The 21,106-nt window shown below is 44.9% G+C and overlaps 1 protein-coding gene across 1 annotated transcript in view; it reads right to left on the bottom strand.

The window, feature by feature from the left end:
• The window catches only part of KSR2 (kinase suppressor of ras 2), a 186,297-nt gene that overhangs the window by 24,115 nt on the left and 141,076 nt on the right, over positions 1 to 21,106 (bottom strand). The window contains exons 14-15 of the mRNA XM_058158508.1: positions 20,254 to 20,615; positions 566 to 662 (exon numbers count right to left, since the gene is read on the bottom strand). Of these exons, the coding sequence (XP_058014491.1) occupies positions 566 to 662; positions 20,254 to 20,615 (459 nt within the window). The remainder of the gene's footprint in view (positions 1 to 565; positions 663 to 20,253; positions 20,616 to 21,106) is intronic.

Here is a 21,106-nt window from a genome sequence, read left to right as displayed (position 1 = left end):
AGCCTCTTGCTCCCAACAATCTGGGTCCTCATTTTACCCACCTCGAAAGGACGGGAAGGCTGAGTCAACCTTGTACCTGGTGAGATTTGATGTGCCAGATCGCAGGCAGCCGGCAGTCAGCAGAAGTAGCCTGCAGTACCACACTCTAACCACTGTGCCACAAAAGTGTTTCCATGTCCCATATGGTGGGAACCTTCCTTCCATGAATTTTTCCCAGAAATGCTCAATGTGGGCCTCCCCAGAGATAACCGAATCGTGGGTGAAAAGAGCTTCCCCTCCCCCCAAACTGGCCACCGTGATAAAGAAGGCTAACATCTGTGGTGGTCTCTATAAAAAGCCTTCTAAACGCCCATCTGTCTCTGGGTTTACAGATGGGATTATTTTAAGCGAGTTCCATTGTTTCAAGAGCTTTAAATGTGTGTGGGGTTTACACCAGCTTCGGGATTTGGGGATTGTGTAGTGGTGATTTCTTCTCCCGGCATCAAATTACCCGCTAGAGACTGCCCAGGACACGCCGAGAGCAAGCACTCCTCCTCCTCCTCCCCTCCCCTCCCCTCTCCCCTACCTTGACAATCTCCTGAGCAATCTGTCGTGTTTTGTTGACATCCAGAACAATTTTGACATCTCTCACCACCGAGTAGAGGGTTCGTCCTTTGCACAAGCTGAAAAGGAGAGCAGAATTTTAAGTGGCTTGACAGGGGCAAGTGGGAGGGGGGAAGAAGAGGAAAACTGGGCCCCCCAGAAAGCCTGCGGTGAAATCTGGAAAGCGAGTTTGGGGAAGGAAGGAAGGAAAGAAGGAAGGAAGGAAGGAAGGAAGAAGGGGGAAGGAGGGAGGGAGGGAAGGAAGGAAGGAAAGAAGGAAGGAAGGAAGGAATAAGGACAGAGATAGAGAAAAGAAAAGAAAAGAAAAAGAGAGAAAGAAAAAGAGAGAAAGAAGGAAGAAAGGAAGGAACAAAGAGATAGAGAAGAAGAGAGAAAGTGAGAGAAAAAGAGACAAAGAAAGAGAGAGGGAAGGAAGGAAGAAAGGAAGGCACAAAGACAGAGATAGAGAAGAAAAGAGAAAGAAAAAGAGAAAAGGGAGAAAGGAAGGAAGGAAGGAAGGAAGGAAGGAAGGAAGGAAGGAAGGAAGGAAAGAAGAAAAGATAGAGACAAACCAAGCAGAGAAATAGAAAAACAGAGAAAGGGGAAAAGATAGAGAGAAAGAGAGGGAAAGAAAGAAAGAAGGGAAGGAAAGAAGGAAGGAAGGAAGGAAGGAAGGAAGGAAGGGATAGAGAGAAAGAGAGAGAGAAAGAAAAAAGAAAGAAGAGTAAGAGAGAAAAGAAAAAAGAAAAAAGAAAAGAGGTGGATTTCCAATCAGAACAACTCATCATACTTTGGGTCTTGTCGAGAAGGCTGTAGGCATGGAGGAACCTTCCATTCAAATTTGGGAGGTTTAGAGGTTTGCCTGTATCCCTGGTGCTTACTTTTACACGGGCCCCTGTTACGATGGCTAGGGACTTGCCCTTGCATAACGAGAGCCTTGTGGCACGAAGACAAGACCGGCAAAAGGGAGGGAGGAAAATAAAATAAAATAATAACATAACATAAAACCATCAAGAGTTGCCCATCTTCCTTTTCCTGCTGCCGAGAGAAGATCTATTTGTGGAGCCTTAATTACCAAATGCAGCTGCCGGTGCTTGGGGGGTGGGGTGGGGGGGCGAGAAAGGAGGGGACCCTGAAACCAATTAAAATCTGTATTGACATTTGAATCATGTAATGGAGTCTGTGGGTGGATGCTGCCTCGACTTCTCCCCCCCCCCCGAAAAGACACCCCCCCCTTCTCCAGCATGTGCACATACACACACTGGTTCTCATGCCCACCTACGCCCACGACGGGCAAAGCATCAGGCTAAATACCTGATAATAGACCCTCGAAAACAATAATAATAAAAATAAAAAGCAGCTTGGAGGATCGCAGGTGTGAATTTAATCTGGTTCTGCAACAAGAGGTAAGAGAGGCGGCAGGGATCGGCGTCCTTGCTTCCTTCTGCCGCCCACCTCGGCTGCCAAGATGACGTTCCAACTTCTACCTCCCTGGTATCCAGGGGTAGGCTTCAAAAATGTTAGCAAGGGGTTCTCTGCCTGGTTGCTGGGTGGGCATGGCCATGGTGGGCGTGGCCTAGTCAGCCTCCTGCACCATGGCGGGCAGGTGTGTGTGTGTGTTTTTGCCCTCCCCAGGCTCTGGAGGCTTTTCCTGAGCCTCCGGGAGAGCGAAAAAGGCCTCCCCAGGCCCCGAAGGCCCTTTGGAGGCTGGAAACAGGCTGCCCTCCTGAGCCTCCACGTGCGCCTACACTTACCTGCATCCAAAACGGGCTGTGTGGGGACTCCTGGGAGGGGAGGGGTGATGTGGGCGGGGCCAGCCAGGAGTGGGATTTGTGGGGGGTTCCAAACTGCACAGAGTCTTAGCTAGAGGTTCTTCTGAACTCCTGCGAATCCCCAGCAGCCCCACCCCTGCTGGCATTGCACCCCAGGACGCAGGATGCCCTGAAGCCACATTCCCAGGAATTGCGGGCAAAAAAAAAAAAGGTGAGCAAAAGGACACTTTGGATTTTAAAAATAATAATAAAAAGGCCTGGAGCCCTTCAGATTTAAAGTCTATTTCAGATTCATTAGACTTGAGGGGTAGAATCTGAGTAGCTCAGGTTCAAATTTTGATAAATTGCTCGGCGGCAAAAGACCTGGCTTCAGAATTGACAAAGCAATGGGGAGGGGGGACAAAAAAAAGTGAAATGCAATCCTTTCCTGCGAAATACCTGAACAGTATCGCACGCAACAGTCATATTTTTTTAAAAAAATACGGAGTAAAGTCCATCCAGAAATCTATATGCCAATAAAACCCATTGTCGTGATCTTTAACTGGGTACATTGTAGGGCAACAGTTTTTGCACCAAGGTAATTCATATCGATGAACTTGGAGAATGTGTCCAAAATCGGGGAACACCCCCCCCCCGAGGGAATAACATTTGGGAAAATTGTGGCACCTTGAAGGCTATTGGCTGCTGCTGCTGTTGTCATATGATCTTCATTTTCAACATTCTGTGACAGTTTCCCAGGCAGTCTAGCAATCCCTTTCTCCCTCCTCTACCTAGCAAGAGCCACTCGTCGGCCTGTTGAAGGGAAGGGAAGTGAAATGAAGTGAAGGGGAGGGGTGAATTCCGATGCTCCCTACCAGATTCCCACAAGGATACTTAATGGGGAAGCCAGCAGGAAGTCGAAAATCAGTCCTGCTCCCATTATTTTTTCGCCCGCCCTTGGTTATTTTGTTTCTCTAGCTGGGTAAAGAAATATCTCTGAAACAATGACCCAGTCAGGCATGGATTGTCTGGTATTAAATAAATATGGCTCCGTTAATGCACTTTCCCTCCCCATTCTGTTCTGTTGTACCTGATCTCAGAGGCTGCCTGGACAAATCCCTGCAGTTTTCTTAGCAAGGTTCCCCCCCCCCGCCCCATTTGCTCCCTAGAACTGAGACAAGAGTGACTGGTCCAAGGTCACCCAACCGGGTTCGTGCTCAAGACAGGACTAGAATCCACGGTCTCTTGGTTTCTAGCTTGATGCCTTAATCACTGCACCAAACTGGCTCTAATACTATTTGCCAATGTTTTCAGTCCTAGGAACTGCATGTAAGTTCAACTTCTAATAATATATCCCTTTTCTATGTTTTTTACACTAACTAGTCATTGTACCCAAATGGATCAATTCTTTGCACTTTTGAGCAAGGCTTGACTCTCTGATAACTTTCTGGATAAGCCCTCAGAGGTTTTTTGGGGACAATATCTTCAGAAGTTCCAATCTGTAGCTCAGGGCTGAACTGTGGCGATCTTGGCCCTTTCTGAGCTGGGATGTTTGTTTGCAGACATTTCATTACCCAACAAGGCAGCATCATCAGCATAAGGGTGTGTGGGGATTGCTGCCCGTTTATATATGGTAGCTTTCCTGGATATATAAACCACAATGGACTTTTTATATTATTGAATAACGAACACCAGTGCCAGGGGTGGAGTTCAATTTTTTTTACTAACGGTTCTGTGGGTGTGGCTTGGTGGGAGTGGCTTGGTGGGCATGATAGGGGAAGGATATTGCAAAATCTCCATTCCCACCCCACTCCTGGGGGAAGGATACTGCAAAATCTCCATTCCCAGACCACTCCTGGGGGAAGGATACTGCAAAATCTCCATTCCACCCCAACTCCAGGGGAAGGATACTGCAAAATCCCCATTCCCTCCCCGCTCCAGGGGAAGGATACTGCAAAATCCCCATTCCCACCCCAACTCCAGGGGAAGGATACTGCAAAATCCCCATTCCCTCCCCGCTCCAGGGGAAGGATACTGCAAAATCCCCATTCCCACCCCACTCCTTGGGAAGGATATTGCAAAATCTCCATTCCCTCCCCACTCCAGGGGAAGGATACTGCAAAATCTCCATTCCCTCCCCACTCCAGGAGAAGGATATTGCAAAATCTCCATTCCCAGACCACTCCTGGGGGAAGGATACTGCAAAATCCCCATTCCCTCTCCACTCCAGGAGAAGGATATTGCAACATCTCCATTCCCAGACCACTCCTGGGGGAAGAACACTGCAAAATATCCATTCCCTCTCCACTCCAGGGGAAGAATACTGCAAAATCCCCATTCCCTCCCCACTCCTGGGAGAAGGATACTGTAAAATCCCCATTCCCTCCCCACTCCTTGGGAAGGATATTGCAAAATCTCCATTCCCACCCCACTCCTGGGGCCAGCCAGAGACGGTATTTGCTGGTTCTCCGAACTACTCAAAATTTCCGCTACCGGTTCTCCAGAACCTGTCAGAACCTGCTGGATTTCACCCCTGACCAGTTCCCATTTTTGACCTGGTCTACAACACAGACCAAGATGCTTTCCAGAATAATTGTCCATTTCATTTTCCACATGGGGGAAGAAAGAGAAATGACTTGGGAGTTTTCCTTATGACATTTCTAATATTTCTGTCTTTCTAACAAGTGTTAGTGATGCCTGGCAGGAGCCCGGGGTTCAATGGGGCAAGCAAACTTTCTAGCCCACCCGCTGTCTCTCTTTTGTGTTTCTCTGTCACACCTCATCTCCACAACCATGGGGTAGTCGGACCATGCAGAACGGGCTATCTGTGTGGCCATCACATCCCCACTCTGAACAATTCTACAAATCAAGCAGCCAATGAAGCATTGGCAGGACCTGCTGCGGTGGAAATGCAAAACGTCCGGAAGGTGGGATGGGAATTAATGAGAAAGAACTGGAAATGGTACGAACTGCTCAGCTTCTCCTGAGGGAGTTCACGCAAGGTTGGAGCAGGTGGTCTAATATATAAGGTACATCGAGGCAAACAGGTAAAACTGAAATACACTCCACAGGTGTATTTAGTTATGTTGGGAAAAGGTGTGCAAAGAGAGAAGGTGACAAGGTCAAGTGGAACAGTCAAGCCACAACTGAAGCCCTCTTCAGCATAACCGGCCTGTGGCCCCTGTTGCTACCAAGGAGGTAGCTATCACGTGGAGAGAAAGGAGTGTGTTGTGACCCAGGCCCAAGTAGGTAGTAGGAAACTCAGTCAGTGTAAAAACAAACAAACTTTATTAAAACAGCTGAGAATTACTTCATTCTCAGCGTAGTCCAACTAAATTAAAGCAAATTCCTCCCAACACAATTCCTCAGTCCTATCGCAAACGTTGGTCCAATTAGGCAAACTGCCAAAGGCCTTTCTTGGCAAAAGTTCAGAAGACACCGATACAAAATAAATGCAACAAGACGAAGCTACCAACGTTGTTTTCCAGCAAAAAACCCAAACGCCGTTGCTGGTCTTTTAAGCCTTATGGGAGGGGCCAATCATCTCTTGGCCCTACTCTCGAGTCGTCCTCTTTGCTTTAGCTGCTCTTGCCTTCTGGCAGCTCTTCTCATGCGTGCATTAGGTACAGGCTCCTCCTGTTCCTCTGCTTCACTACTGTCAGCCTCTGGAGGCTCTGGAGTCCGCACCTCACTCCCTGATGGCCCTGGCCCCATCTCTGCCTCTGACGCAGAGCCCTCATCCAGGCCTTCCCCAGCCTCCACGACTGGCTCAGCCTCATCGCTGTCTGACTCCGTTGCCAGCTCTACAGGCTGCTGGCGGACCACAACAGAGTGTATATTTAGAAGAACCTAGTTGAGCCTTAGATGTGATGGAATGTAGCAGGCTTGTTCGGACTTAGGCTTCCCAAGAGCATGAAGCAGACTCCTTCTTCCAACAAAAAACCCCTTTTTATTAAGTTACTGTGAATTCCTCTCATTCACATCCAGCAAAGTCTTTCAAGGGAGAATTTACAGGCACAGACCTTATCTGGCTTGGAGACCTGCCAGGACGATATCTTCAAAACTTGGCAAAGCATCTCGGAGAGTCACAAACCAATTAAGCAAACTAATTGTCTCCTGCAAACTCCATTCCCTTTTTGCTCCTCTTTTATTCCCTATGGGAGGGGCCATTCACCGTCCACCTGTGGCTTTACTCCCGAGTCAACCCTTGTTCCTTAGCTGTTCTCTTCTTCTGGCAGCTCTGCGCATGCGCACACTGGGAACAGGCTCCAGCTGTTCTTCTGCCCCACTGATGTCCGATTCCGAAGGCAGTTGACAACTGTTAGACGGCCCTGGCCCTCTCTCTGCCTCTGATGCAGAGCACTCATCAGAACCTTCCCAAGACTCCAGGACTGGCCCATGTTCCTCCCCAATCTCCTCACTGTCTGAGTCTGCCATCAGCTCCCCTAGCAGGCCACAACAAGGCTGGATAACCAGTGGGTGCACCCCAGAGGGGTGAAAGGTCCAGATGTGACCTGTGAGAGGGAGAGGATGAAGGCAGCTCCTCCCTAATAGTCCCTCAGAGTATATGTTAGACGCAGATAGTAAAGGGCTTCAGTTTGACAAGATTCTGTCTATAGCTGTGAAATAATAAAGACATCAGTTTGGAAGAATCACTATGTTTCCTTCTTGGTTTTCGGACCTGACACTAAGCCCTGCTATCATTATCCCTGTGTATAAACAGTTATACCTGCATTAGAGAGTGGTAGCTGTCACAGGTGGCAGAAGGTAGGAAGGGCCAAGAATGGGATGGACAAGAAATCGTTCTCACAGTCTCTAGTAGAGCTATTACTTCCCCCCTTCATGTATTTGAAAACTGTGAATGACAAACACCATGCCCCAATGAATGGACCCTCTGTCAGCCCCCAAAAATCAAGAACAACACACGGAGTTCCTTAAGAACAATTTCCTCTATTGCTCTTCATCTACAGACGGGATCTTGCCAGACTAAAGTACCTATTTGCATAACTACAGGTATATTCTGGGAATATAGGGTTATTCGAAGCTTCGCTGCCTCTTTGCCCTCTGGAGTGTAACCCCACCCTCTTGGGAATCCAGACTACATTCCACCCAGGGGTGGGATTCTACCGGTTCGGACCGGTTCGGGCGAAACGGTAGCTCTGATGATCAGCTGGGAATGAACCGGTTCGCTCCAACGATTAGGTTGGCTCACTCACCCACCCCTGCGCTTTACTTACCTTTATCTTCTCAGCTGATTGGTATGGCAGAGTGGATTGCCGTGCCTCTATTGTGTTACTCCCTACTGTGTGCGCGCGCAATCACCGAACCGGTTGTTAAAACTGGTAGCATCCCACCACCGATTCTACCACATCCTCGGAGTGAAGTTACAAGTACACAAAACTGACAGTTTGTTGACTCTTAATATTCTCATTCTGAAAGCAAATAAACCGCACACCCACACATACACAAAATACAATCTCTAAGGATTGGACAGAGATAAGAGCAGCTGATCTTTTTCCTGGGCCTTGAGTTAGCAGAGGGCGCTGATCCTGTTCATTACCTGTTAAAGTTTTTCCCCCCCTTATAAATTTCCAAGATATACATTTATATATATATTTAAAAAACTTAAATATTTTAATTTCCACAAAATTAAACTCTCTGGGATCCCCAAGTGCTTTTCTCTCTGTGGTGGAAAAATTGTCTACCAAACATGTTGCGGAAAGCAAACAAGGTGGCAAGTAACAAAGTACAATATCCGTGAGAAGGGTGGCATAAAAATGAATTAATAAATAACAGAAAAATTAGCTTGCTGCCTAACACTTCTATCATTTCATTTCCAGAGGAACTCTTTTAAAATAAGGTAAAGGTAAAGCTTTCCCTTGCACATATGTGCTAGTCGTTCCCGACTCTAGGGGGCGCTGCTCATCTCTGTTTCAAAGCTGAAGAGCCAGCGCTGTCTGAAGACGTCTCCGTGGTCATGTGGCCGGCATGACTCAATCACCAAAGGCGCACGGAATGCTGTCACCTTCCCACCAAAGGTGTTCCCTATTTTTCTACTTGCCTTTTTTTTTTACGTGCTTTCGAACTGCTAGGTCGGCAGATGCTGGGACAAGTCACGGGAGCTCACCCTGTTGGACGGCACAAGGGATTCGAACTGCTAACCTCTCGGTTGACAAGCTCAGCGTCTTAGCCACTGAGCTGTCGCGTCCCTGTTCTTTTAAAATAACACTTCCCAAATGTAGACACTGCTGTGTGTGTGGGGTGGGAACCGGTCTTTTCTCAAGCTATCTGCGTTTAACATTTTATATTTGGAATATTTTTTTTAAAAAGCAGCTGGGGTCCTTCCCTTAAGATACAAGAGCTTCCACAATGATTGAACCGTGTATAAAAATACATGGTGCAATCTGGCAACAGCCTGGTGCACGCGTGAATCCGTGTGCCTGTGTTGTGACCCAGGCCCAAGTAGGTAGTAGGAAATTCAGTCTGTGAAAAAACAAACTTTATTCGAACAGCTGAGATTTACTTCATTCCCAGCATTTTTGGGTGTGGGTGGGAAGGAAAGTTTGTCCTAGAGAAAAAAGAGAGATGCGCAGATCTTTCTGAAGCACCTTTCCAAAGTGGTTTTTCATCAGTCAGACAAGGAAGAAGAGCCGGAGAGCAAATATTAGAGACGCAGAGACTCTCTGAAGAAGAAGCGGGGCCCTTTCATATGTAAGTACCCAAGATTTTGTGCCTGCTACCTTGCAACACCTGGGCCTATTAAAAAGCCACCTGCCTGATCTTTTCACGGTTTCTCTTTGGTGGGTTGATTTTCTTTTGACTTCCTTCAAGCTAGGCGAGTTATCAAAGAAAATACCTCCAATGAGTGGAGCAGCGCGGCGATGTTTCTGCGCTCCCTGGCAGAAAATTGCTGGGTTTTCTTTTATTCCCCCTTTTCCAAAGGTGCTATTGACCTGACGCTCCTTCAAACCGATGTGATTAAAAGCTGAATTTTTATTTTATTTTTTTGCGAGCGAAAAGAAACGCAAACACCTTTTGATACACACACCGCCCGATTGCTTCTCGGAGAAGGAGGCCCTTCAGAATCCAAGCCCTTTATACAGGCACCTCTTCACTACTCAGGAAAAAAAAAACACAAATTTGCAAATGTTAAGAGAGAGAGAGAGAGAGAACCTGGCAACCCGACTGAACTCGCTGTGTGAGTCGAGCACCCCAAAGAAGGTCTCGGCACCATTAAATTGGCCAATTAAAGGAGCACCTGGCTTTGTAAAAAGGCTAATCCTTCCCGTACGAGGAATGTGGAATGAGGTTTGCCGGTCTCTGAAACGCGGCGTGCCTAATTTGTTTTCCCCCTTGGATTCATGGGTATCCATGCTAGATCCGAAGGCTAGAATACAAGATGTTTACTAACTAAAGACTGCTGTAAACAGCCAATCTCATGATGGGGAATTCATGCGATGGTAGCTTTGCAGATGCTCCTACAGAGGCAACTGACTCATAGCAGGTCAAACCTTGCCCAGGATTTGACTCCCTGTTGACCCCGATGGATAGTTGAAAATTAAATGTTGATTTGCATTGATTTTCACAGTGTTACAGGTAATCCTCAATTAATGACTATAAATGAGACTTGCAATTTATGGCTGTAAGTCGTGATGGTTATAAAACAGGCCTTCGAGTAACTGACTCGATTTTATGACCCCTTTTTCCACAGAAGTCATAAAGCAAATGCGGTGTTGTTAAGTAAACGCTGCAATTATGAAGTGAACCTATTGTTTGCTGGTTTTTTTGTTGTTGTTTTTTTCCTGGAAACAATGAAAGTGAAATTGACTGAGGGATAATGCAGGATGCTTTGAGTGGGGGATGGGCCATTGTAACTTTGAAGGATTGCTAAACAACTGGTCATAAACAGAGGACCACTTTAGAGGAACTTTAAAAGATGCCTATTCTGTGGTTCTAGGCCAGGGATCTCCAAACTTGGCAATTTCAAGACTTGTGGACTTCAACTCCCAGAATTCCTCAGTCAGCCATGGCTGAGGAATTCTGGGAGTTGAAGTCCACAATTCTTGAAAGTTGCCAAGGTTGAAGACTGGCTGAGGAATTCTGGGAGTTGAAGTCCACAATTCTTGAAAGTTGCCAAGGTTGAAGACTGGCTGAGGAATTCTGGGAGTTGAAGTCCACAAGTCTTGAAAGTTGTCAAGGTTGAAGACTAGTTTAGGAATTCTGGGAGTTGAAGTCCACAAGTCTTGAAAGTTGTCAAGGTTGAAGACTAGTTTAGGAATTCTGGGAGTTGAAGTCCACAAGTCTTGAAAGTTGCCAAGGTTGAAGACTGGCTGAGGAATTCTGGGAGCTGAAGTCCATAAGTCTTGAAATTTGCCAAGGTTGAAGACCACTGCTGTAGGCAAGGAGGTCTTATCTGGACTATCGCCTTCTAACGGAAAATCTACCATCTTGTCTTCAACAAAACAGGCTCATGGAAAAGGGAGAGGAAACTGGTTTAAATTTATGATCAATTGCCCTCTTTATTCTGACCATAAATCTAAGCCTGAGCTTCCTCCTCATTATCCAAATCATGCAAAAGTATACCCGTGTATACCCACCGTGAACTTCAACATATATACGCGCCGTGAACTCCAACACAGCCGTTGAAACGTGAAGCTACAAAGCAAGCCATGTTGCTTTTTAACAGCCCTGACGCTAGAAAAAGTAAGGAGTTCACTACTCTTATCAACAGCTTTTTAATATACAGGGTGGGGAGGGAGGGAGAGCAAGAGAGAGAATGGTTGTTTTGTTGAGTTGCTGTCCACTCCGCGTGGTTGCCAGCCTCCCTACTTTCTTAAGGTAGTGCAATTGGTTTGAGGAATGTTCAGCCAAGCGAGCAGAATCCCAAATTGCTTGTTTGGTTGGGGTTGGTGAGGGTGGGGGAAGAATTATGCCATCTATTTACGCAAGGTGGATGCAGCGGGGAAAATGAATCAAGCTAACAAGCCAGCCCGACTTTGTATGAGCTATAACAAAGAGAGAGAGAGCGAAATACAGCTTTTCCATATCTGATGTATTTTTGTTTACTTAGAAGTATTTGACTCTACTGTCAAGCGCCAAGGAAATCAGGAGATCCAGGCAGTTCAAATGGGTAACAAGATTTATGGTAAGCTTAAGATCTCTAGAAAAATCTGAACTACTAACAGTCAAGCCAATTTGGTGGTAGATAAGGAATTCACGGTGGGCTGGATTTAGACCTCTCGTAGGCCTGAAGGGATTCATGACTGATGATGCGTTTGACCTCCTCCTTCAAGTTCAGCCTGGTTATCTGCTACATCTATATTTCAGACCCTTTGAAATATCAGCTGTAAGATACTACTTGGAACTGGCTCTTGCTGAAATACACCTCTTTACATCTATTCCCACTTATGATTGTATGACTGTAACTTTGTTGCTTGTATCCTTACGATTTATATTGACTGTTTCCTAGTATGATTTGATTGCTCATTTGTACCCTATGACTATCATTAAATGTTTTACCTGATGATTATTGACAAATGTATCTTGTCTTTTTATGTACACTGAGAGCTTATGCACCAAAGACAAATTCCTTGTGTGTCTAATCACACTTGGCCAATGAAGAATTCAATTCTATTCTATTCTATTCTATTCTATTCTATTCTACTCTACTCTACTCTACTCTACTCTACTCTACTCTACTCTACTCTACTCTACTCTACTCTACTCTTCATTCCAGTATTCTATTCTGTTCTATTCTGTTCTATTCTACTCTACTTCTACTTCTACTCTACTCTTATTCTATCTTATTTTGTTCTGTTCTGTTCTAGTCTACTTTTACTTTTACTTCTACTTCTACTTCTACTTCTACTTCTACTCTACTTTTATTCTATTCTATTCTATTCTATTCTATTCTATTCTATTCTATTCTATTCTATTCTATTCTATGGGGATCAGTAAGTCAGGGAAAACTGCTGTGAAGCCTTAGGGTCACCAGGGCCTTGGATAACACTGTATTACCACTTCCTTTGTGTCCAGACATGGGATATAGCACCAATTTCCTGAAAACGTTTAAGACACTTGAGAAATGAATTCTGGGGGCCTCTCTAGGATAATCGTTTTCTTTTTCTTCTCTCCCATCTTCCCGCATTGCCTTGCCAGCTGTCAAAATAAGATGACACCTCTTCAGCGGTAGATCCGGGCTCCTTTAATGTACGTGTTAATAAGTATATTGACTTTTTCCTGCTCCCTTTGTCAGTCCCTATCAAGATTTATTCTCCTTTATGGGCTTCGTATCGATTGAGAAAAGCAGTATCCCCACAGGTCGATCAATTGTGATTTGACCACGGAAGGAAGTCAATAGCTGTTTATTATATGATCTATGGGCTTCATTACTTCGAACGCTATGAGAGGAAAAACGTGGGAGAATGTGTAAGAAAGGAAGAGCCGAGCGGGAGGTGGCCAGAGAAATGGAAGCAATTCAGCCTAAAACTTCTGGATAGGGGGGAAAAAACAGGGCAAAGCTTTCCAGCACAGCCTCAGCAGAATTGCTAGAGAAGATATTGCAAGAAAAAGGAAAGGTACAGTATTTGTGCAGCTTCCAAGCAAAGCGAAGGATTGCTTCCAAAGCCATTTCCTTTCAAATGTCTGGTGACACCGAGAACAAAGGAGATAATAGGGCAGGAATTCATTGCATAGCAGTGCGGAAAATTCTAATTTAACTAAATGGCTTCTTTTCGGTAAACCTTTTGGAAAGAATATTGCTTTCATACGTTCCATTAGATCTCTAGAAGTGAAACGAACAGCCAGAGCGGGCCATTGAAATTTGCAGAATAAGCTGGTACTAATGTCCCAAAATACCCAGTTGAGGATATTAAAGTCCAGTCAAGGCTGAATGATGACAAAATCAAGACTAAGCGGTTAATATCTTGATAAGATCATCAAAGCCAACTCAAAAAACGTCTTTAAGAGAAGGCAGAACTTCTCCCTCAACACTGTCAAACTATTCACTAAGTCTGCACTACTATTCATCGTTCCCATCACCCATCTTCTCCCACTTAGGACTGTATGACTGTAACTTTATTGCTTGTATCCTTACGATTTATATTGATGTTGATTGTTTCCCGACTGCTTATTTGTACCCTATGATTATCATTAAATGTTGAACCTTATGATTCTTCCCTCAAAACGATGCTATAGAGCACTGCACACCAGAACAACTAGACACAAGAACAGTTTTCCCCCGAAGGCCATCAATCTGCTAAACAAATAATTCCCTCCACACTGTCAAACTATTCACTAAGTCTGCACTACTATTAATATTCTCATCGTTCCCATCACCCATCTCCTCCCATTTATAACTGTATGACTGTAAATTTGCTGCTTGTATCCTTACGATTTATATTTATATTGATTGTTTCCTGATCGCTTATTTGTACCCTATCATTAAGTGTTGAACCTTATGATTCTTGATGAATGTATCTTTTCTTTTATGTATGCTGAGAGCATGTGACCAAAGACAAATTCCTTGTGTGTCCAATCACACTTGGCCAATAAAAAATTCTCTTCTCTTCTCTTCTCTTCTCTTCTCTTCTCTTCTCTTCTCTTCTCTTCTAGAAATAGCACCTTGGACAGCTCCTAATGAGTTAGTTGATCCTTTCCCTTCTGGGATTTAGCTACGGTACCTGATATTGTTTCAACCTAGAGTTAATACTAACTAAACTAAAGGCTCGTGTAAGCCTCTGAAGCCTATATATAATACAGCTGAAGGAGTTGCCTCAATTAAAGCTTTGCTGAATTTTAAAGTTTGTATCCTTTGACACAAACTTTAGAGTTTGCAACCTTGTGACAAATGTTTTTTTTCCCCAAAAAAGAAAACAAACTTTGCTATAGGGACATTGGCCTCGAGCCATTCTGATTATACCAGAGTACGTATGTATGTATGAAGGTATATATGTATGTATGTATGTATGTATGTATTTATTTAAATTTATCAAACATGTACAAGATAGCAGGTATGAATATGAGCCTGGACATGAATGAGGGAAATGAATACAAATAAATGGGGGCAGTAGGATATGGGTCATAGGGCACACTGGTGTGCTTATGCACCCCCCCTTTAAGGACCTCTTAGGAATGGGGTGAGGTCCACAGTAGACAGTTTAAGGTAGAAGCTGTGGGGGTTTGAGGATGAAGCAACGGAGTCGGGTAGAGCATTCCAGGCATTGACCACTCTGTTGCTGAAGTCATATTTTCTGCAATCGGGTTGGGAGCAGTTTACCTTGAGTTTGTATCGATTGTCTGCTCATGTATTATTGAGTTTGAAGCTGAAGAAGTCATTGACAGGTAAGACGTCGTAGCAGACAATTTTGTGTACTATGCTTAGATCAGACCGCAGGTGGCACAGTTCCAGATTGTCCAAGGCCAAAATTTCGAGTCTGGTGGCCTAAGGGATTCTATTCTGAGTAGAGGAATGGAGGACTCTTCTCGTGAAATACCCCTGGACCCGCTCAATCGTATTAACATCTGATATACAGTGTGGATTCCAGGCAGACGAGCTGTATTCGAGAATTGGTCTAGCAAAGGTTTTGTATGACCTAATTAGCGGTATAATGTTACCGGAGAGGAAGCTTCGCAAAATTAGGTTAACAATTCTTAATGTCTTTTTGGCAATGCTGTTACAGTGGGCTCTGGGGCTTAGATCGTTTGAGATGAGTACTCCTAGGTCCTGAGTGAGGGTCGTCTACGAGGTCATTTCTGCAAGGGAAATGCATATTCCGCAATATGCAATGACCAGTTCTGAGTTGGTTTCTCTTCCGACATCCATGTTAGGAACTTTCCACCACACACTTTCACAAAAGGACTCAGGACTATCCCCTGATTGGCTGCCCCAAAAGTTTTCCTCTCTTAAAGACATTTCCGTGCCATTAAAACATGTTTTCCTAGCCATGAAGGGGAATATTTTTTTTAAAAAAAATGTAGAAAGCACATAGAACTCTTTCATCTCCAGCAATATTTTTTTAAAAAAAAGCTTTCTAGAAAAAACAGGGGTTTGGTTTTTTTGCTCTTGGTAGTTCTTTGGCACAGTCATAATTAAGTGTGAGTTAGTAAAGATGTGCAGGAATAACGACTCCTTAATGAAGCCCCCTCTTTCCAAGGCCAGCTGCTGGAGCCTAATAATTTTCTTTCTCCAAAGCGAAGTCTCATTAATGACATGAATCCAACGAAAAGCTTGGGAAAAAAAAAACACCACAGGATTTGAAAGCCGTTCCCCACCACTGCCAGAGGGCGGTTTAGCAAAATGATCATGTTTGATCATGTTTCATCAAGAAGCACCACATTGAAACATGTTTTCCTTTTATGATTGTTTAATCAGCGTGGGCTTACCAAGACGGGGGAAGGTTGTTTACGCATTTGGGGTTCGGAGCTCGCAAGGATTTGAAAGTATTGGAGAAGTTCTCTTTTAACAGAATAAAACGAGAGTTGGAAGGGACCTTGGAGGCCTTCTAGTCCAACCCCCTGCCCAAATCAGGAAACCTGATGCCATCCTGGCCAAGTGGTTGTCTACTCTATTCTTGAAGACTTCCAATAACAGAACACCCACAACTTCTGGAGGCAAGCTGTGGATTAATGAGAAAATTAATTAATGAGAAAATGTTGGATAACCATCTGACTGAGATGGTGTAGGGTTTCCTGCCTGGGCAGGGGGTTGGACTAGAAGGCCTCCAAGGTCCCTTCCAACTCTGTTGTTATATTATATTAATGGTGGATTAATGGTGGCACGCGTAGCTTCTATCGCAACAATACATGAGCACAAAATAGATTTAAACTTAATGTTAACCGCTTCAATCTCGATTGCAGAAAATATGACTTCAGTAATAGAGTTGTTAATACTTGGAATACACTACCTGACTCTGTGGTCTCTTCCCAAAATCCCCAAAGCTTCAACCAAAAACTATCTACCATTGACCTCCCCCCAGTCCTAAAAGGTCTGTAAGGGGCGTGCATAAGAGCACAAGTATGCCTACCGTTCCTGTCTTATTGTTTCCTTCCATTATATCCAATTAATATAGTTATTACATACTTATGCTTATATATATGCTTATATATTGTATAGTTATTTCATGCTAATGCTTATATATACTGTGTGACAAAATAAATAAATAAAATAAAAATAAAGTATCAGTGGGCACATGAGCTCAGCTCCGGCGCACAGCCAGCCAGCTGTATTTCGGGGCCTTCTGGGCCCACCAGATGTAGGGAAACAGACTGTTTCTGGCCTCTAGAGGGCCTGGGGGTCGTGGGGGAGACCTGTTTGTCTCTCTCACCTGGCTCCAGATCCTCTCTAGGAGTGGGGGGGGAGCAAAAGCAGCCCCCCGTGCCCCCCTGGAGGTTTTCTGCAGGCTGAAAGTCAAAGCAAAAAAGGGGTGCAACTTTGCCTGCTGACGTGCCCCCCCCTCCACCACACACACAACACACACACACACACACACACACACAATCGCCACGTGAAAGAGCTGCCACGGAAAGGAGCCGGATGAGAGGCAGGGTGGGAACTGCTGGCAGTTTCCTGCCGGTTTTTCAGAGTGCTGAGACAGACTTGGGATCGCATCTGTCCTAGCAGAAAACTAATTAAGAGGAATGTCACGCATCTATGCTCCAGATCCCTAGAGGTCGGAGCCTGGCAAGCCGTTCTGCTGAATTTCCCACCCCTCCTGCCCCCAGAGTTCCTACCACATCACCTTGGGAAAAGCGACGAGCGGTGTTTACAAGGTCTTTGAAATAGGAAGCGGCCCTGTTTTCCCATCTGAAAATCATTTCAATGCGAAGGACATTAGTCGAGCAAAGCTCAGAGGGGGCCCGGTTTTGCCGAAGACCTTTACGACTGGCGTTTATGTATTTGCCACAGCCTGGAAAATCCTAGCATTTTTTTAAAAGAAAGAAAGAAAGAAAGAAAGAAAGAAAGAAAGAAAGAAAGAAAGAAAGAAAGAAAGAAAGAAAGAAAGAAAGAAAGACGATGCAGTTCTGCTAATTCTGCTGAAGCCTTTAAAAAAAAACAAGAAATTCAGCCCGCGCGTCTGAAAATCCTACCTTTATTTAAAAAAAAAAAAGATGATGGAATTTTGCGAAGCCTTAAAAAAAAACAAAAAAACTCCAGCCCACATGTCTGGCTGGAACTCACATCCTGCCTCCCTATTCATTGTGCCCATTGTGAATTCCCCCCCACCTTCATTTGGTGACTGTTTGAAGTTACAATGGCAATGAAAAAAAGTTGACTATGACTGTTTTCACATGAACGTTGCGCCATCCTCACTGTCACGTGATCAAACTTCTGATGCTTTGGCAATTGCCATGCATTTAGACCCCTCACATCCTGGACATAAACTGTTTCAACTCTTACCTTCAAAAGGACACCATAGACCAGTGGTTCTCAACCTTTATAGTGCTGCGACCCCTTTAATACAATTCCCCACAATGTGGTGACCCCAACCATAAAATTATTTTCGTTTTGAATTTATCGCGCCTGAAGCCGTATTGGCTAGCGATCTGAACTGCTTGCGATTGCCTTGAGGATGGAGGCATTAAAGCAGAGACTCCTCCCCTATTAAGTTTATCGCGCCTGAAGCCAGATTAGGCTAGCGATTGGGAGTGATTGCAGCTGGCTTGAGAGGGAGACATCAGAGCAAAGATTTCTATCTTTTTTAATTCATCGCGCCTGAAGCCGAATTCGGCTAGCGATTTGAAGAGCCCTGCAGCTGGCTTGTGGAGTCAACCACTGGAGCGCAATTCTTCAATTCGCAAGTATACTTCCCATATTTCCGATGGTCTTAGGCGACCCCTGGCAAATCGTCATTCGACCCCCAACGGGGTCCCAACCCACAGGTTGAGAACCGCTGCTATAGAGCACTGCACGACCAGAACAACTAGACACAAGAATAGTTTTTTCCCGAATGCCATCACTCTGCTAGACAGCTAATTCCCTCAACATTGTCAAACTATTCACTAAGTCTTCACTATTATTAATCTTCTCATTGTTCCTATCATCCATCTCCTTCCACTTATGACTGTATGACTGTAACTTTATTGCTTGTATCCTTACGATTTATATTGATATTGATTGTTTCCTGATTGCTTATTTGTAACCTGTTACTGTCATTAAGTGTTCTACCTTAGAATTCTTGATGAACGTATCTTTTCTTTCATGTCCACTGAGAGTGTATGCACCAAAGACAAATTCCTTGTGTGTCCAACCACACTTGGCCAATAAAGAATTCTATTCTATTCTATTCTATTCTATTCTATTCTATTCTATTCTATTCTATTCTATTCTATTCTATTCTATTCTATTCTATTCCTATTCCATTCCATTCCATTCTCAATTCCTATACCTATTCTATTCTATTCCATTCCATTCCATTCTCAATTCCTATACCTATTCTATTCTATTCTATTCTATTCTATTCTATTCTATTCTATTCTATTCCATTCCATTCCATTCCATTCCATTCCATTCCATTCTCAATTCCTATACCTATTCTATTCTATTCTATTCTATTCTATTCTATTCTATTCTATTCTATTCTATTCTATTCTATTCCATTCCATTCCATTCCATTCCATTCCACTCTATTCAACAACTTCAGTGATTCAGTTAAAAAACGTGACAAGAAAAGTTATAAAATGGGGCCAAAGTCACTTAACAAATTTCTCACACAGCAACATAAATTTTGGGCTCAATCGTGGTTGTAAAGTTAAGGACTATCTTACTTGAAAAAGTCATTTTGAAGTGGAAACATTCTTCCTCCTGCGTTGTTAAGCATTAAGAGTATAATAATAAGCTTATTATGTTTAAGAAGAAGAAAAAAACCCATCCCTCTCTTTCCCCCTCCCCAAATCAACTTTAGTCACTAAAGTTCTGAGCAAACCTAGGATGGAAGAAAAACTTCACCTGGTGAGTCCAAGAACCAGGAAGGTCTTAAGAGGTAAGGATTTTGAAAGGTCTCTGCTTGATCGTTCTAAAACAGGGCTCTCCAACCATGGCAACTTCCTGCTGGCTAGGGAATTCTGGGATCTGAAGTCTGCAAGTCTTAAAAGTTGCCAAGTTTGGAGAAGCTCTGGTCTAAAGAACTACAAAACAAGCTGGACTCATGTCCTACACTAAGCCAAGTTTAAGGTTAACCACAGGTTTCCATATACTGTATGTGACCTACGTCGCCGGGGTGAAATTCAGCAGGTTCTGACAGGTTCTGGAGAACCAGTAGTGGAAACTTCGAGTAGTTCAGAGAACCGGCAAATACCACCTTTGGCTGGCCTCAGAGTGGGGAGGCAATAGGGATTTTGTAGTATCCTTCCCTTGGAGTGGGGTGGGAATGGGAATTTTGCAGTATCCTTCCCTCAGGAGTAGGGAGGGAATGGGGATTTTGCAGTATCCTTTCCCCAGGAAGGGGGAGGGAATGGGGATTTTGCAGTATCCTTCCCCTGGAGTGGGGTGGGAATGGAGATTTTGCAATATCCTTCCCCTGGAGTGGGGAGGGAATGGAGATTTTGCAGTATCCTTCCCCTGCCACGCCCACCAAGTCATGCTCACCAAGCCATACCACGCCCACTAAGCCACGCTCACAGAACTGGTAGTAAAAAAAATTGAATCCCACCACTGCTATGTCCTGGTGAAGCATATCATGAGACCCTAACCAGTCCTAAGAAAGTTGAACCTCTCCTCCTCCATAAGAGTCAACTCCGTAATTGGTGTCACTGGTGAGATAGACGTGGTCCATTCATCCCTCTGCAATGACCTGGTTTAGGGCTTCAGGTGACTTATCGCCAGCCCGGGAAGTAAGACCCATTTGGTAATGAACTAACTTGTTCAAAGTTTGCGCGCGGGGAAAAGTTCGAAGGCTCGGTGGTATCAAAGCGGGCGCCTTACCTGGTAATGATGGCAAGGTGGGGAGGGCTCATGCAGGCCCCCATGAACAGCACCACGTTCTCGTGCCGTGTCTGCCTGTAAGCCATGACTTCCCGCTTGAAGGCCTTCAGCTGGTCCTCGTTGTCCCGCTCGATGTCGATGAGGCGGATGGCGACCTCACCGTGCCAGCGGCCATGGAACACCTGCCCGAAGCGGCCCTTGCCGATCAGCTCTCCGATCTCCAGCTGCTCGAAGGGAATGTCCCACTCCTGCAGAAAGATGCTGGTCTGGCTGGCTTTCCGGGGGAAATTACGAGCCGAGAGGAGGGAGAAGTTCATCTCTTCAAAGTCGTCCTCGGATTCCTCATCATTTCCCTGTTCGGTCTGGGGAAAGGAGAAGGGAAGGGCTTGATTTTATGCAACACGCCTGTAGGAGATGAATAGGCTGAGCCCAAGGGAGGGGTCAAACACGTCATCGGTCTCGAGTCCCTTTGCACTCACAGGAGATCTAAATCCAGCCCACTTTGAATTCCGCTGACTCGTAACTACCACCAATTCGCCTTGACCGTTAGTAGGTCAGATTCTTGTAGCAAGTGTTGGAATAAACCTGTATTCAGGGGTGGGCTGCTGGGGGTTCGCAGGGGTTCGGGAGAACCTCTAGCTAAGATTCTGTGTAGTTCGGAGAACTCCCAAATCCCATTCCTGTCTGGCCCTGCCCAACCCGCCCCTCCCCTCCCAGGAATCCCTATGTTGCCCATTTTGGATGCAGGTAAGTGCAGGGCATGCATGGAGGTTCAGGGAGGGCGAAAAATGGGCCTCCTACTGGAAGCTCGGGAAGAGGGCCTCCGGAGCCTGAGGAGGCCATTGTCACCCTC

This window comes from Ahaetulla prasina, chromosome 15 (genome assembly GCF_028640845.1).
Source record: "Ahaetulla prasina isolate Xishuangbanna chromosome 15, ASM2864084v1, whole genome shotgun sequence".
Lineage (NCBI taxonomy): Eukaryota > Metazoa > Chordata > Lepidosauria > Squamata > Colubridae > Ahaetulla > Ahaetulla prasina.
This window is presented reverse-complemented; position numbering and strand designations above follow the sequence as displayed.